Source organism: Alligator sinensis, unplaced genomic scaffold, assembly GCF_000455745.1.
Source record: "Alligator sinensis unplaced genomic scaffold, ASM45574v1 scaffold421_1, whole genome shotgun sequence".
NCBI lineage: Eukaryota > Metazoa > Chordata > Crocodylia > Alligatoridae > Alligator > Alligator sinensis.
Window position 1 is genome coordinate 4,429,580 of NW_005841871.1, and position 15,402 is coordinate 4,444,981.

The following is a 15,402-nucleotide window of genomic DNA, read 5'->3' on the forward strand; positions in this document are numbered from 1 at the left end:
ATGGTGAGGTACAGCTTACTGGGAAGACCTGTGGTGTGACCCCATAATGGCATGTCTTATATTTATGTGGGGAGCCTGCTGTACAACACAGGAAGCTCAGCTGCCCCTCACTATTTGTGCAGGACCTCCTGGTGGTGCACATTGTGCAGGCAGCCTGGCCCACTCGTACTGTGCTGCCCCACCCCCAGAAGGTACGGGTGGCTGGATACCATGGCCACAAGAGCAATGGGCAGAGTGTCAGCTAGGCAGGACCCCATCACCTGCTTGTTAACCGCTCAGTAGATGGCCAGTTGGACAGCTCTGTCCTAGCTGATCCTACAGGTGGTGCTCCTTTGCATGGTGTGTGGCTCGCATTTAATTTGGCAACCCACTGTGAACTGAGTGGCTTGTGAATGCCCAAATGCAATTGATGTGGGTTCTGCTCTATTTATGAATTGGAAAGTTATTCCTTATATTTATCTTGTTTCTTTTTCGGTAAACAAATCAGCAGAAAGAACAACGAAAGGAGCAGATGTCATTGGGAGATGCTTTCAAAACCACTAAAGAGGTTAGCCACTACTTGAGGCAGTGGCAAAACCTTGTGATTGATCAGGCTGTTGAATTTGAAGAACTTACTGAAAAGCTTGATGATAATGCCAGTGAAGAACTAAAAGTACTTCAATTTAGTCTGACAGAGAAAGCAATTGAGGAGCTTAAACACATTCAGTATGGAGTCATTGCACCAGAACTGTTAAAATTCAGTGTGCCAAAGTTGTACCTGCTACAAGTTGTAGAGGAACATAAAAAGGAGATTGCCATTAAGACTGAACAGCTTGAAAAAGAAGAACATGACAAAAATATGGCCTTTGAAGAATTGCTTCAGACTACAAGGAAAAAAGCAAGCCAAGAACTAGCAAACAGTATTTCAGAACAAAAAAAATTAAGGACCTGGGAAAAGTTAGTGTTCATGTAAGTGCCTGTCTATTCTCTTTTCTTGGTTATATCTCTTGTAAAGAAAAATAACTTATGAATGAATCACATATTTCGCTTTAATTTTTACTTCTCACTTATTGTATATAAACTTTGGAACGGGATGTGGTTTCCATAAGAGCTCAGCATCTGAAGCACCTGCTAAAGTCAGTGTCTGTGCTCAGTGCTGAGAACTTGTGAAAAATAGGTCTTTTATTTTCAATGAAAATTCCTAGAAAATTAAGGTAGGTCTGGCTTAACTTAGTGTATGTCACAATTTGTATGCAACTCTTGCATTTTTGGCAAATGAAAGTATTCTCAGCCCTTTCTCAGAGTCCCAGAACCTGAGAGAGAGTATTCAGAGCATTAGGTATAATAAGCCTCACAATTAACATTACCACTTCCATAGTTTTAAGATTTTTTTTTTAAAGTATTCTTGATTTTTCTGTGCATTCATCTGCTACCATATATCTTAGAACTAGAAATGTAATCTTTAATCACAGACATTGGACATCATAACAGGATGATTATATAAAAATATTGTGGTTGCAAAACACATGAATGGGAACAGGCATGTGACCTATAGGAAACTAGATATTAGGCTTTTTGTTTTTGTTGTGGAAACAGAGACAGGAAAGAGACAGACAGACAGACTAGAGAATCACTAGTATGAGCCTCTCCTTAGGCCTTCTCTACACATTACAGGTATCACACAATTAACTGGTTAATTGCACAATGACCTTAAGACCAGCTTCATGTGCAAAGTAGCTATCACAATGTAAAAGGCTCCAACCAGCTACAAAGTTAAACCTTGAAAATGTGTACTAGCTTTATACCTGATAGCTATGGAGCTTTAATTTGCACATGTAGTAGAGTCTTCCCTAAGGATGGGAGCCCAAATAGCTGATGGAGTTCCCAGCCACAGGGATGCATCATGCCCAGCAGGACTAGAAGTCCCACAACTGAGGGAGCTCTCAGCCCCAGCAACTGGCAACTTTGGGTCCTGGCAGCAGGGGGACCCAGAGTCCCACAGCTGTGGATGCTGGGAGTTGGGACTCAGCTAGGTTTTAGCAGCCAGGAGCTGTCTGCCTTGTGGCGGGGGGGATGAAACCCCCAGGCCTGGGGGATTGCAGCTCCTGAGATCTCCCAGACCCCAGGGTTTCATGCACTCCTGAGCCTGGGAGATCACAGCAGCCATGATCCCCCAGCTCTGGTAGTGTGAGGGGTGCCCCCGCAGCTGGGAGACCCTCAAATGAGGGGGCTCTCAGCTGTGGGAGCTTGCTTCTTGCCAGTGCAGAAGGAGCCCAGGATCAGGCTCCTCCGTTGGCAATAGGGTATAATGGGATGTAATGAAAAAAAGATTGTGCATTCAATCCCATCATGCCTTTTCCTGCATGTGTAGAAGGGGCCTTAGTTCCTCACATCTGGGGTAGTAGCCTATGAAAGATCATGCCTCTCTGAACCAGTTAATCTCTCAGATGCCACAGCCCTGCCTTCTGCCTGTTAGACTAACACAGCTAACTTCTCTCTTAGTACCCTGGGAAAGGGTATATTTCTAGGGAACAGGATGTGTCCTTCCTCATCCTTGCTATGACCAAGCGTTCTGAGTCCTCTTGCATCTTCCCCTTGTTAAAAAAAATGCTTTGAAGAAAGAGACCGGTTGATAAGGTGTGTTGTGTATGAGGCGTGCTGGTATGCCAGAGTAGATGCTCTCATGAACTTTTTGCACTTCACGTATACTACATGGTTGCCTGCAATTGCAGGGATTGGGCTCAGTTACCCAAATGGTCCCTTCCAGTTCTGACTTCTGATGAAATAAACTCAAGAATTAAATTCCAACCTTTTCTGGACTGCTGTGGCTGGTCAGTTTGTCCTCTGGCTTACAGACATGCTCCATTAAAAGAAGCATACCTATAATGACAATCTTGAACTCAACTAACAGGGGAGATATTTTTCCCCTTAACTATAGATATGTACCAGCCAGGTATGATGCAACTTTCTCCCCATAAACTTGCCTATTGCCTGGTAGACAAGGGGGTAAAAAAAAATGTGCAGAAAGAGCCCACTCATTACTTGTAATGTTTGCTTTGTTTGAAAATCCATTCATTTCTTTCTTTGATTCTCATTTTGTTTTTTTATTCAAAATTGTAAGTAATTTTCCATAAGCCTTTTCAGTGTATTGTCTTATTACCTTTGAATGTCCTATTGAGAACAATCTTGCACTAACAGGAAGATGGATTGTGTGACCTAACAGGTCTTTTCCATTTCTAGCTTCTATGATTCTGTGATAATTTTGTTCCAATCTGCAGTAGTTTCCGCTGTATTTGTCAGATTCTATCTTTATTCACAGCAATGTTAAGCTGCTTGCATTTCCGGTAACTCTTCTAGGTAACATTTGCGCAGATTTTTTATCTGGGGGGGGTTTAATAACTGTCTCTATCTTTACATCCAATCCATTGTGTGTCAGTTTTGATATTGTGTGTCAGTTTTGATATTTTGATAGCCAGATGCCAGCTTTCAGATATCTGTCATATCCAGTTCTGTGCAAAGAATTACTCTGAATGATAGCTTTGTTGATTATTCAAGAGGCTATGCTACCACCAACATATAAATTACTTTATAATTCTTTTTAATAAAGGTATGGCATAACAGTAATTTGAAATCCTTTTTAAACCATTGATTTTTTTCCTCCATACTTCTTTTATGTATGTATGAACTAACATAATTTTGTGGAGTGGCACATATATTGTAAATTTTTGGAGAAAGGATACCTTAAAATAAGAACGGTGAATGGATAAAATATTGTAAGTGCAAATATCTTAATTTAGGAGTCGACTGCAGTCAGTTGATCCAACTAGTACAGGAACAAACTTCATAAAGCAGCATAAGCAAAGTTTATAGAAATAATAACAACATGTGAGACTATGATTAAGCTGAAATAAAAATAATCTTTCCTAAAAAACAAGGAAACGATGTCATATAGTTTTATATTAGAAAGCCTAAGTGTGTGTGTGCGTGTGCGCACATGCATATGTAATGCTTTAATTATTCCTTACTTGTTATATATTTATTGTTAGTTTTAAGGTTAAAACAGTACAGCAGGTAGCCAGTCTTGTCTAATGGTTGTCTAGCACTTTGCTACTTCAGGGACTAGAGCTTCAGCCTAGAAGTCTCTTTTGGATCAGCTGTAAGTAAAAGTGATCCAAAAGTGATTGGTGATTTTCCACGTATAGTAACTTGATAAATACAGTTCTATTTTTACTTACCATCATTTTAAAAAACTATTACTAAGAATTCTAGCAACTTCCATTGTTCTGTTTATTAGAAAGAAAACTGCAGGAGCTACTGATGTTTCTTCAGTCCCTTTCCAGCACTGTGGAATATTGCCCTCAAAGTAGGAAAGGAGGAAGAAAGAAAGAACCGGTTGAAATTTTTTCATTCATGAAAAATGGCTTTACAACTATATTAGAATGTCAACAGGAAAATTCCTTCTTTATATTTTTAATGTATTTGTCCTGTGACAGGCTCAGGCCATCCATCCAGCATCTGATACCCCCTAGTGGTCATCACCTGCCCGCCTATGCTCCCGTGCCTCCCCTTACCTCCTATCTCTTTCCTGCCATGCCTTGATCTTAAGGTCTTAGCTGGGGAGGCTGCCTCCAGAGGCCAGGGTAACCTCTTCCTGGGTGCCTTTCTTCTGAGTACAGTCCTTGGAGCTCCTCTGCCCCAAACTCTACAGGGTGGGTTTCCCCTTTAAGACAACCACAGTTGTGCCTTGGGGGCAATAATCATGAACTCTAGCCACCCCCAAGCCTTGCATATGTTGGTCAGTGTTTGGGGGTTGGAGGTCACCCTGGCTCCTCAAGCCTTGAACCTTTGGGGTTCTGCCTTCCTGGCTTCATCCCCTTTCCTCTAGGTGGACCCTCCAGAGCAAGGTCCACTGTCCCAGACCTCAGCTCCTGGGCCCCAGCCCTGTCTCACCCTCTTGGCCTCCAAGGCCCTGGCCTTGGTCTCATGTGGTAGCCCTTAGGGTCCTTGACCCTGGCATGGCTGCTTGCACACTATGCTGCCCCTAGGCTCCCTGAACTTGGTGCAGCTACTTGAGTGCTGCTCTGCTCCTGGGGTCCCTGACCCTAGCTGGGCAGCTTTACACTGGGTGCCTTCCTGTGGTTTCCTTTTTACCCCTGTTAGCCACATCCAGTCCTCTGGTCTGAAACTTCAGCATAACAGAAATATAAGCAAACTGCTTCCACAAAATTCTTCCCCACTCTGGGTCAGTACTTCAGCTCAAGCTATTTTTCCCCTTCAGCAGTCTCATGGGTAGCTTGAATGTCCATGGGCCTGTTTCCTGCAGCCAACTCTCCCAGAGGATTGTCTTTCTGCAGCATGCAGGACTAGCCTGCCTGCTCTTACTCAAGCCACAGGCTTATATGTCCCAAAGCCCTGCCCCCTTCCTGTCATGTGGTTCCCCAGCCGCACACAGGAGTTTCCCTTTTACTTAAGGTCCAGCCTGCTCCTGTACTCCTTTCAGCCCCATGTAGCCAGCTTAGACAGCTCACTGCTGCATCTTTTAAAGTAACAGGGGCCCCTGGATCCCTGTTCCAGTCCAAGAAACATGAATATGTTCCCATTTTAAGGGATTTCTTAAATGCTCTGCTCTACCTTTTTTCATTTTAACTGCCACAGTCGGATTTTTATTTAGTTTTTAAACATTGGCAAATAGTTAAATTTTTAAAAGAATAATAGAAGTAATACAAAGTACACATTTTGCTTTCTGCATTTTGAGCTATTACATTGATCATGGGCACATAAGTAGCCAGAAAGACGGTGCCTATACAGTGAAGGAAATATAACTGAGTGAAAAAATTAAAAATTCTGAGAGGTAATTAGCTTTGTTAGCCTGAAGTAAGGCAGAAGTGGAGTATATTTGCACCAGACTAATGAACTAGTTCAGAGATTTAGTGTAAGCTTTCATGAGGCCAAGCTCGCTTCAGCAGATACTGTGAAAAGACATTCACAAATCAGTGTATCAAATGGAAACAGTACTTTGAATATAAAAGGCAAGAAGACAGTGACAGAGAGTAGAGGGCAGGAGGGGGACAGTGCTGGGAGAGGCAAACAAGCAATAACTACCTCTCCTCACACCTGTTGTATTCAAATCAGTCTCTCCATTTTATACACTGCTCTGTGCATATCCTTTCACTGCATCTGATGAAGTGAGTGAGCTTGGGCCGGCAAAACTTAAACTATATATCTCTTATTGAGTTAGTTTATAAGGTGCAAATCTGCCCTGTCTTTTGTCTGAGAGCTATTCCAGTGGTCATCATCATCATGATCGGCAATCCTTTGCAGTCAAGGATGATTGTCTTCCATGATTGCCTTATCTGCGGGTGGCGGACAAGGCCAATCCAAGATTCACAGGTTCTCTTGCAACTAGGACACGCGTTTCCATGTGGGGTGGGTGGCTCTGTATTCCCGGTTCGGTCTGCAACATGCTGTTTCTGCCGCTTATTTTTCTGTCTCCTGTTGTAGTCATTGTCATGGTGGTATATATATTCTAGTGGTATATAGGTTCCAGTGGCCAGCCACATGGAACAGCTGAATTCAGAATAGATTGGTTGTTCCCTTTCCCCTGCAGTTTCAGGTTTTGGGGCCAGATTCTTGGCCCTGAGAAGTTGTAATCAGGTTCTGTTGTTGATTCCTCTGACACAGGTGCTCCCACTGGTGTCTATTTTTTCCAGGATTGGGGAAGCAAAAAGATTTAGAGCCACCTTTCCTCCTCCTGCTCTTTACAGCTGAGGCAATTGTAAAGTTGATGCTGCTAAGAGTCTGACCCTCTCTTTCTTGAGGCCACCAGAGGCTGTACTACAAAGACAAGAGTTGGACTTCCAGGCATGGTGATGGGAAGGCAACTATGTTGCAGCCTACACACAGTCAAACCCAACTAACACCATTCTTCTTTATGTCACACTCAGCCTGCTACCACAGCTTTCATCAGTGGCTGACTTCTGTACATAATAAAGCAAAAGTATCTATGGTGACTCCCAACATTGTCACTAACTGCCTTATGCAATATAACTTAACAGCTTAAGCAATCTCTCCTGGATAAATTTACTACTTAATGCACTAATTATGTGATGATGCTCCAAAATCAAATCATTTAGCAGTCAGTTGTTGACAAATGAATTTGCCTTATTGAAGAAATATATGTAAAGATTTACATCAGCAAAACAGTATCATTGTGAAAGAGACTTGTCAGGTACTTACTCAGAGCCTGGGAATTTAAGGTACTGCCGAAGCCTGGAGGTGGTTTGCCCAGGGGCGTAGTAACACCCATGTGATTGGTCTCTCAGTTAAATTGAACAGGGAGGTTATATGGTTGTTACAACCAGGGAGGTTGTTACATAATGTAACTTCGTAGCAGGTGCTTCTGGACCTCTCCTAAAAAGGCAAATCATTAATAAAAGGGTTAGAGAGTTAGTAAAATGTAAGCACCGTGCCCTTTGGGAGCGAAGGAGGGGGAATACATGAGGGGTGGAAGCCCTACCAGCTTTTTTTGCAATGGGAAAGAGTAAAGTCTCTCCTTCCTTCAGTTAATTAGTACATACTTTGTTAAAACATAGTATAACTTTTATGCATTTAATTTCAGTGTTAGATATTACATAAAGTCAGAGTTGAACGTTGCATTAGTTCACAAAAATTCACAGGGTAAATATAAATCTAGTGCCTCCAAATGTAGAGTTATGGCACCCACTTAATGAAGAAGTCGCAACCTGTGTAAAACCTGAACAAATGCACATTCAAAATGAAAATGGCCTTTTATCACTTGGCAATATCTTGCGAATGGCTTCTTCATCACATACCAACACCTGATGACCAACTCCTGTTATTGCCAACTCTGCTTAATATCACAAACCTTGCTTTTGTGTCCGTTGGAGAGACATTATCTGGGCTTGAGGTGTTTTGGCTTTTCTCAACAGCAACAGCTGCCAGTCATGTAGGGACAGCAGAGAGAGTTTTTAAGGGATGTTCTGTCCACTGATTCTAACCCTGAAGCGGTTGTACTACCCGAGTAGTAGGAAAAAATCTATACATTGGGGGAAATACCCAATACTTTTGTGATCAGATCCAAAGATTTATTTTAAAGCAAAATGTATCTGTTTTCTCCTGAAAAATCACATTTTCTCCAGGCCACCATTCTGTATATTGAATTTAAAGTATTATCATGGAATTTCTAAAGCAACAAGTAAAACAGTAAACCCTATGTGAAATCACAGTATCAGGTTAAAAAGCAGGGCAGAAAAGGAGAGGACATTAATTCTTATGAGAAGTTGATTTTGTTCAGGTTCCACCCTTAGCACTCTGGATGGTAGAAATGTGTGTGCATGATTTTGCTTGTTTATTTTAATCGGTTTAGATTTATATAAATGCATGTTTGTTTGTTTGTTTTTACAGGAGACTTTTGAGTTTTCCTCTTTCATTATCAGAAGAAGAATTGCTTAATATAAGACAAGAGTTTCATTGCTGCTTTTCTCAGATAGACACTAACTTGGCTTTGCCCAAGATACGAGCAAAAACACTGCTTCAGGTCTATCAGTCAGAGTGGGTGGAAGCAGAGTTGTTGAAAGTGGATCAGAGCTTAACAGTACCTGACAAACAGGTGGGATCAGTATCTGAATACTTTACGTTTCCTTAGGTATGTGTACTAATACACACACACACACACACACACACACACACACACACACACACACACACACACACAGTATCCCCCTAAGAACAGGGCATTTTCCAAATATTTGGGAAACAGAATATAATCAGTTTCTAGTTGTATGGCCCAATGTATTTATCACTTACTTGAGTAGGTAAAAGCAGTCTGCTGGCCTCTGGCCTCTCCTGCCAGTGCAATACATTAGCACAGTATCTCCTTTCTTACTAACACTTGAAAAATTCAGCTTTGTCTGGGGATTCCCAAAAACCCTTCACTTTCATAAGAGGTTCTCTGCCTTATCAGGTGTGGGTGTACTCTGTCATCTCCTCATTAGCTTCTTAGCATTTAAAAACACTTTTCAGGCAACAAATGAGCAATACTATCACCTTACCTTGGACAACTGTTCCCTCCAACATGCTTATCCTACTACCCCAAAACAGAAAAATAACCCCAATGGAGCAAGCAGGAGGCCAAAAGAAACTTATTACTAGGGAGACTTTCTGAGAAGCCAAGGAACTAGAGCAGCATTTCCCAACCTTTTCCATCCCATGGTACACTTACGTAAATAAAAAAAAAATTGCGGCACACCGCCCCCTCCTTCTACCCCCAACAAATAATATGGCCTCCACTGCTACCCACCATCCCGCGGTGCTGCCGCTCCACTGGGGGGGGGCATGCAGCACTGGCTGGAGCCACGCCCCCAAGAGCGTTACAGACAGAGAGTTCATTTACTGGTTTTTCCAACATTCTGCGGCACACCAGTTCATGTCTGACAGCACACCACTATGCTGCAGCACACCAGTTGGGAAACGCTGAACTAGAGCCATACTATGCCTGCTTACAGCCTCTTGAACCTTTTTTCTGAGTTTGGAAAGTATGTTTAGTCCTCCGTGTCCTAGGCTGAGACTCCCATGGAGACATGTACACGGTGCTAAGTCAGTCTGCTTCATTATGTGGGAGAAGGCCAAATGGAGATTCAGTTAGAGAGCATTAAAAGGAACATGCAGTCCCGATCTTGTCCACTTAAAAAAGGAAAATCTGCATGATTCTCTCACATTCCTGAGTGGGTAATCTACTCATTTGCCAGAAGCAAAGCTTACTTTCTGATTTTTTTTTTTTTTTTCCAAAATTATTATAATTCACTTTGGTACACATACCTACTTTTCTTTTCCCATATACATGAACAGAAGATGAGGAGCACCTGACTCAAGGTGTTAGTGGATACCAGATTTTCTATTTGGTTTCTTAAGTTTGAGGTGAGAAAGGTTTAATTACCTCAGCCAAATACTATAACCTACAGATTTTGCCTTAAGTTTCTGCACAGAAAAAAGAAAATTGTCTTCTCTGTGAACTGTCGATTATAGTACCAGAATGGAAGTGATGTATTTTCCCTTGTTGTGTCTTGGTTTACTCACATTTTCATGATATATAAACAAAATTGAGCTGATTGAATTGGGAAGTGTTCTTATTCAAAAACTTACAATTTCCAAAGTGTTTGCAAAGGAAAAGGACTTTGCAGAGTCTTATACTTGAATAGGTGGTGCCTTTTCCCTTGGAGTATATTATACTTAATGTTATATCCTTGTAAAGAAAGAGAGGTCAAGAATAATTTGATTGCATGGTCGGGTGTTCCTTAATATTACTGTGGTTCATTTGTGATTCATGTAGGGCATCTTGAAAACAGTGTAATTCTTAAATGAATTAGATACATTGCTAGAGGCAAGGATTTTGTGGGGTGACAGTTTTTATTGGACAAACTGCATGGTTGGGATAAAGTTAGATGAGCTTTCAAATGTAAAGCATTCTTCATCAGAAGAAGCAGGCACAGCAAGGAATTAACAGTGGGTAGGGCTGTGAAATTTGAAGGGGTAAAAATCCTCAGGTGTAGCAGTTTCCCCTGGAAATTTCTCTCTTCCAATTTCACAGCCCTACCCGCTGGGGGTTTTTTTGTCATTGTACCTGCTTCTTCCCTCAGACCTGACAAAGATTGCCTTGTATTTGAAAAATTGTCTAACTTTATCCCAGCTATGCAGTTGGTCCAATAAAAGGAAATCCTTGCCTCTCATAATCCATGGACCATCATGGCTACAACATGACCCCAGCACTTAGATGTGTTGTTCATTTTAATGGCATTGTGGAGAGATGAGAAACATTTCAATTCACTCAGTGTTATTACCTCCATTATACGTTTGTGCAAAATCAAATGTGTCACTTCTGTACTAGTAGGAAAAAAATGAAATAATACAACTTTGTACTTCCATTCTGTTTCCATGAAAGGATAAATACATAGACTTTCATTTAAGAAATCTAGAGACTTTTTTTGCATCTTAGTCTGAAAGTGCAAAAATAGGTCTTCCAAAAAGATAGCTAGAATACACATTTCTCATAAAAGTCATTACTGACACGTATTACTAATGGAGGAATTTATGGGGGATAAATACAAATAATAGGAATAATATCAATCTCCTACATGGGAGCTTTAGCTACTATTAAAAACATGATATGTGATAATCTTTTTATAGCAACAGTCTAAGACCAAAAAGCAACGATCCAAAAACAGAAATAAGATTGATAACCTGAAGCAATCTTTGGAGGATAAAATTCACATCTATGAAAAGTCAGTTAAAGATCAACATCTGAACAAGGTAAATCTGTGGGAATTATTTGTCTCTGCATTTTTTCAGTACACTGGTGCACAACAATTAAAAAATAATAAAATTCCTATCAGTGCAAACTTGATAAAGATAGAGGCAGGTATTCCTGTGTTATGCATAGCTATGTTAAACATTTCACCTTTCTTTGCTCTTATTTCCTCATCTGTTAAGTTTATATTGTATGTAAAGTGGAATAGTACACGTGGGTTTTGTGTTAAAATTTCCAAGTCATCTAGGAACAAATCCTATTTCCCCTTTCAAGGTCTAACTGGTACACACACATCTGCCTAAATCCAATTTTTGGCACTTTTATGACTTCTAGAGTCCACCTGTGATAGAACAGGATTGCCCAAGTCATTATGTAACTGCCCACACGATGGTGAAGGATGAAGGGAGGAAGGAAGAACCCTCAGACATTTTAACTGAGTGATTTAGTGATGAGGGCACTTGTCCAAAGTGTAGCTCCTCTTACCCAGAGAGGAAACCAAATGGAGTATGGCTCTGAGATGTGAGGGGCTCCTTAATTCTGGTCTGTGCATCCAGTGGTTTTCTTCTGCCTTGCACTTATCCAAGAAATATTAAGCATCAGTGAGAGCATCACTCTCCTCCTCCTATCCCTACTGTTTTCCCTGCTTGGCTGTTCAGCGGGCCAGCCCCAGGAGGAGGTCTAGGGAGTGGTTTTGTCGTGAGCCAATGGCCTGGTATTTAGAGTATCTTTCTGGGAAGCAGGAATCGGTTCATATCATGTCTTGGTGAGCTAGTGTATAACTTGGGCCTTCCCCTTCCTGGTTAAGTGTCCCAACTGCTAGGGTGTTTGTCTGAGTGGTGGGAGAGCTACCCCTCCAATTACTAATTATGAGAGGGCAGGGGGGCTAAGTATTTTTGGAACCACCTAGATAAATCAACTGAAGTTGGGGTGATTCAAGAGTATTGAGTAGGACTGGACTCAGTCAGAGGCAAAAAGGTCACTGCGGCAAAGGTGGGTCCACTGATTAGGCTGCTCTCTGGACCTTGGGAAACTGCCTCCTGCTCTGCTGGAGAATCCCTCGGAGACCTTGGGTATGTTGCTTAATCTTAAGGTGTCAGTTCCCTTCAGTAAAATGGGGATAAGGCCTTTTCCACATTTCACAGGAATGCTGTGGTGACACATGTAATAGAGATAAGGAGGTACTCAGATCCAACAGGAACAAGGAACATATAGCTATCAAATCTAGCAAGCTAGGTAGTTAATTCTAATCTCAGACATGACTGCCTCATCAAAATTAGTTCTCATACATTTTGTGACAGAAAGTATATTTTGTTTACACTAGTAGTTCTTAACCTTTTTAAATGCAAGGTGCCCCTCAGAATATGCCAGTTCTTATCTTTCACTCATTTCTTTACTATGGGCAAATAATTGAGCAAGTTTTCTGTTGCAAAGAACTCAGAAAGACCGCAAGAAGTCAGAATGCTTTAGGCGCTATGGATTCCTTTTTAAAATTCTCCAGGTTTATCTTGTGAATCACGTGTAGGTGTTTGCGCACCTAACAGTACTAACATTGTATGGGCCCCTGCAGTACCCTTAAAAGGAACTCGCAACACCCAAGGGTGCTGCAGCACCCTGGTTTAGAATCCCCGGACTGCATATATTCTGCAGTGTTTGCATCCTGAAGAGTACTGGGGGCAATATGTTTTATTCACGGACAAGTCTGCTTTAATGTACACTAATATTTCATTGCAGTAAATGTTTGTGATTTGTTTAACATCTAGTCCTTTTCCTCATTTAATTGAGGTTGAATATGTCTCAGTTATGATATGGTCTCAAGCTTATTCTGGAGTTTTTATAATGTCCTTATCTATATTCTTTTGAATGGCATAGCTGAAAACTTTTAATCAAAGGCTGAGTACTAGGAAACTAGCTTGTTACTGAGGAAAATCATTACACCTCATATTATCACTACAATACCAGGTGTGCGTATCTTAAGAGGATAAATGAAAGTTTCTTCTTTTCACTACCTCAGTTCTCAGTCAATCTTTCTGTATAGTTTATTTTTTGTTTTAACTGAAATATTTTTCTCTTCTTGAAAATCACTATTCTCTTGCAAAGTTTTATGACCAATGCTGCAAAAAGAACAGAACAATGTTATGCCATAAGGTCTCCTCCTGTGTTCATTACTGTACTTCCTACTGTCCTGTTGAGTTCATTTAATAACTTGAATGGTGAGTGTGAGCTGTCTGAGCTGCACAAAGAAGAAGGTGGCTCCTGAACTCTGTAAGGGATAAAGATGCCTGAAGAAGAAAGACGATATAGGGTATATTGGTTTTATAATGTTCTAAGATGGCCATGAGAGCAAAAAAATAAAGATAGGAAGTACCAGGCTGAGAGGATGTGGAAAGATATTTGATCTCCGATCCTGAGAGGTGTCTGTGAGTCTCACTGATTCCAGCCTAGAAAACTACAAAAGAGACCATCTCCTTTCTTTGGTAGATGTCTCTAACAATCAGCTTTTAAGCTGCTCTATGAACTTGTTACAAGGAAGTGGCAGCTCCACAAATGAGAAGAAACGCAAAAGGCAAGGATTTCTTAGAGCAGTATGCTTTATTGGACTGGCTGTGTTGTTGGAATAAAGTTAGACAAGCTTTCAAATGCAAGACGTTCCTCAGGTCCCTAATCATAAGAAAGGCAAAGGCATTTTCAAAGAATTCTAGCATGGTGCTGGTGCTGTGCTGGAACTGAAATACATGCTCTGTCCTTGAAATGTAGAAATCGAGCACAATATATTTGTGCAACAGGTCTTTCTTACTGATTTATGACCTCTTGGCATTGCTGGACTAAAAATAATAAATATACCCTCATTAAAGATCGCTTTTACAGCTGAAGAGAGTAAGTACATCTTGAGATCAATTCTTGTATTTGCCATAATAGAGAAAGAGAGAGGAAGACACTGCTAGTAGCAATTAGAGTCAGTAACAGATATGGAATTTAGAAGCTGACACTAGAAGTTGGACTCGCCATAGTGAGTTTATATGGTTAAGTTAAATTTAAAGAACATCACTTAGAGCGTTTCATGTGGAATCAAGAGCAAGAGACTGTGTCAAATGCACACACCTTGTTACATTGTCAGCAAAGCTGTTTGAAATATTCCAATGTAAGACTAATATGTTATAATCCTGTGTGTACTGTCTAGTGCTACAGTAGCTCTCCACAAATAGCCTTTGGTTATTTAATTGGTGATTGAAAACTGATCCAGCTTCCACTAAAGTCAATTAATATGTTCACATTGATTTCACTAGGACTGCTCAGATTAAACAAATGAATAAGTGTTTTTAGAACTATGGCATTAGGAGTTGAATGAAGGCAGAAGAAAACTCTGAAAAAATTGTGGATAGTCACATTTTGGAGTACTAGTCTGAATAATTATTAATTAATTGTATAATGTTGCATATGCTTATGTAACAGTGAGGAATTTAAATATGTTCAACCATATTCAGGCTGCTTAAATACAGCTCTGTTTCTCTTATTGTGGCTTCATATTTCTAATAAAGTAGAACCCACCTCTGTACTTCCTAGGGCTATTTGGTACCAGGAAACAAAGCAGGGGATGAGGAACAAAATCTTATAATATGGAAATGTCATTTAATATCACCTAATTCTTGACCTCCCTGACTACAACAGTGTGCATGCCTATTTCTGCCATAGATGTCACCTTTTTTTGCTTTTGTTTTCTGCTGCAGTCAAAGCATAAACTTTGCAATACTTTTAAAAGTGATGGCAAGACGTCAAGCTGTATTTTCATGCTTATCCATTATTTATTTTATAAGTTCAAAACATGAATTGATGATGATCAGTCATTTACTTATTCATCCCTTCATTATTCATTCATTGTTTCCAGATTTCATGCTTGCATACTTCATTAAAAATCCCTATATCTAGGACTGATAGCCTTGGGTAGAGAACAGTAAACTTTTATTCCTGTTGTTTGCATACATCTATCATAACAATTGTTTTTACAGATGCACTATAAACTTGTTTTTAAAAACATGTCTCTCCCTCCCCACCACAGAGAGAACCCTCAAATGTTACTTTTACATCATGCAAAACCATTCCTG

At 40.6% G+C, this 15,402-nt stretch overlaps 1 protein-coding gene across 1 annotated transcript in view; it reads left to right on the plus strand.

The window, feature by feature from the left end:
• The window catches only part of EVC2 (EvC ciliary complex subunit 2), a 173,595-nt gene that overhangs the window by 121,825 nt on the left and 36,368 nt on the right, over positions 1–15,402 (plus strand). The window contains exons 15-17 of the mRNA XM_025195164.1: positions 491–948; positions 8,404–8,608; positions 11,182–11,304. Of these exons, the coding sequence (XP_025050949.1) occupies positions 491–948; positions 8,404–8,608; positions 11,182–11,304 (786 nt within the window). The remainder of the gene's footprint in view (positions 1–490; positions 949–8,403; positions 8,609–11,181; positions 11,305–15,402) is intronic.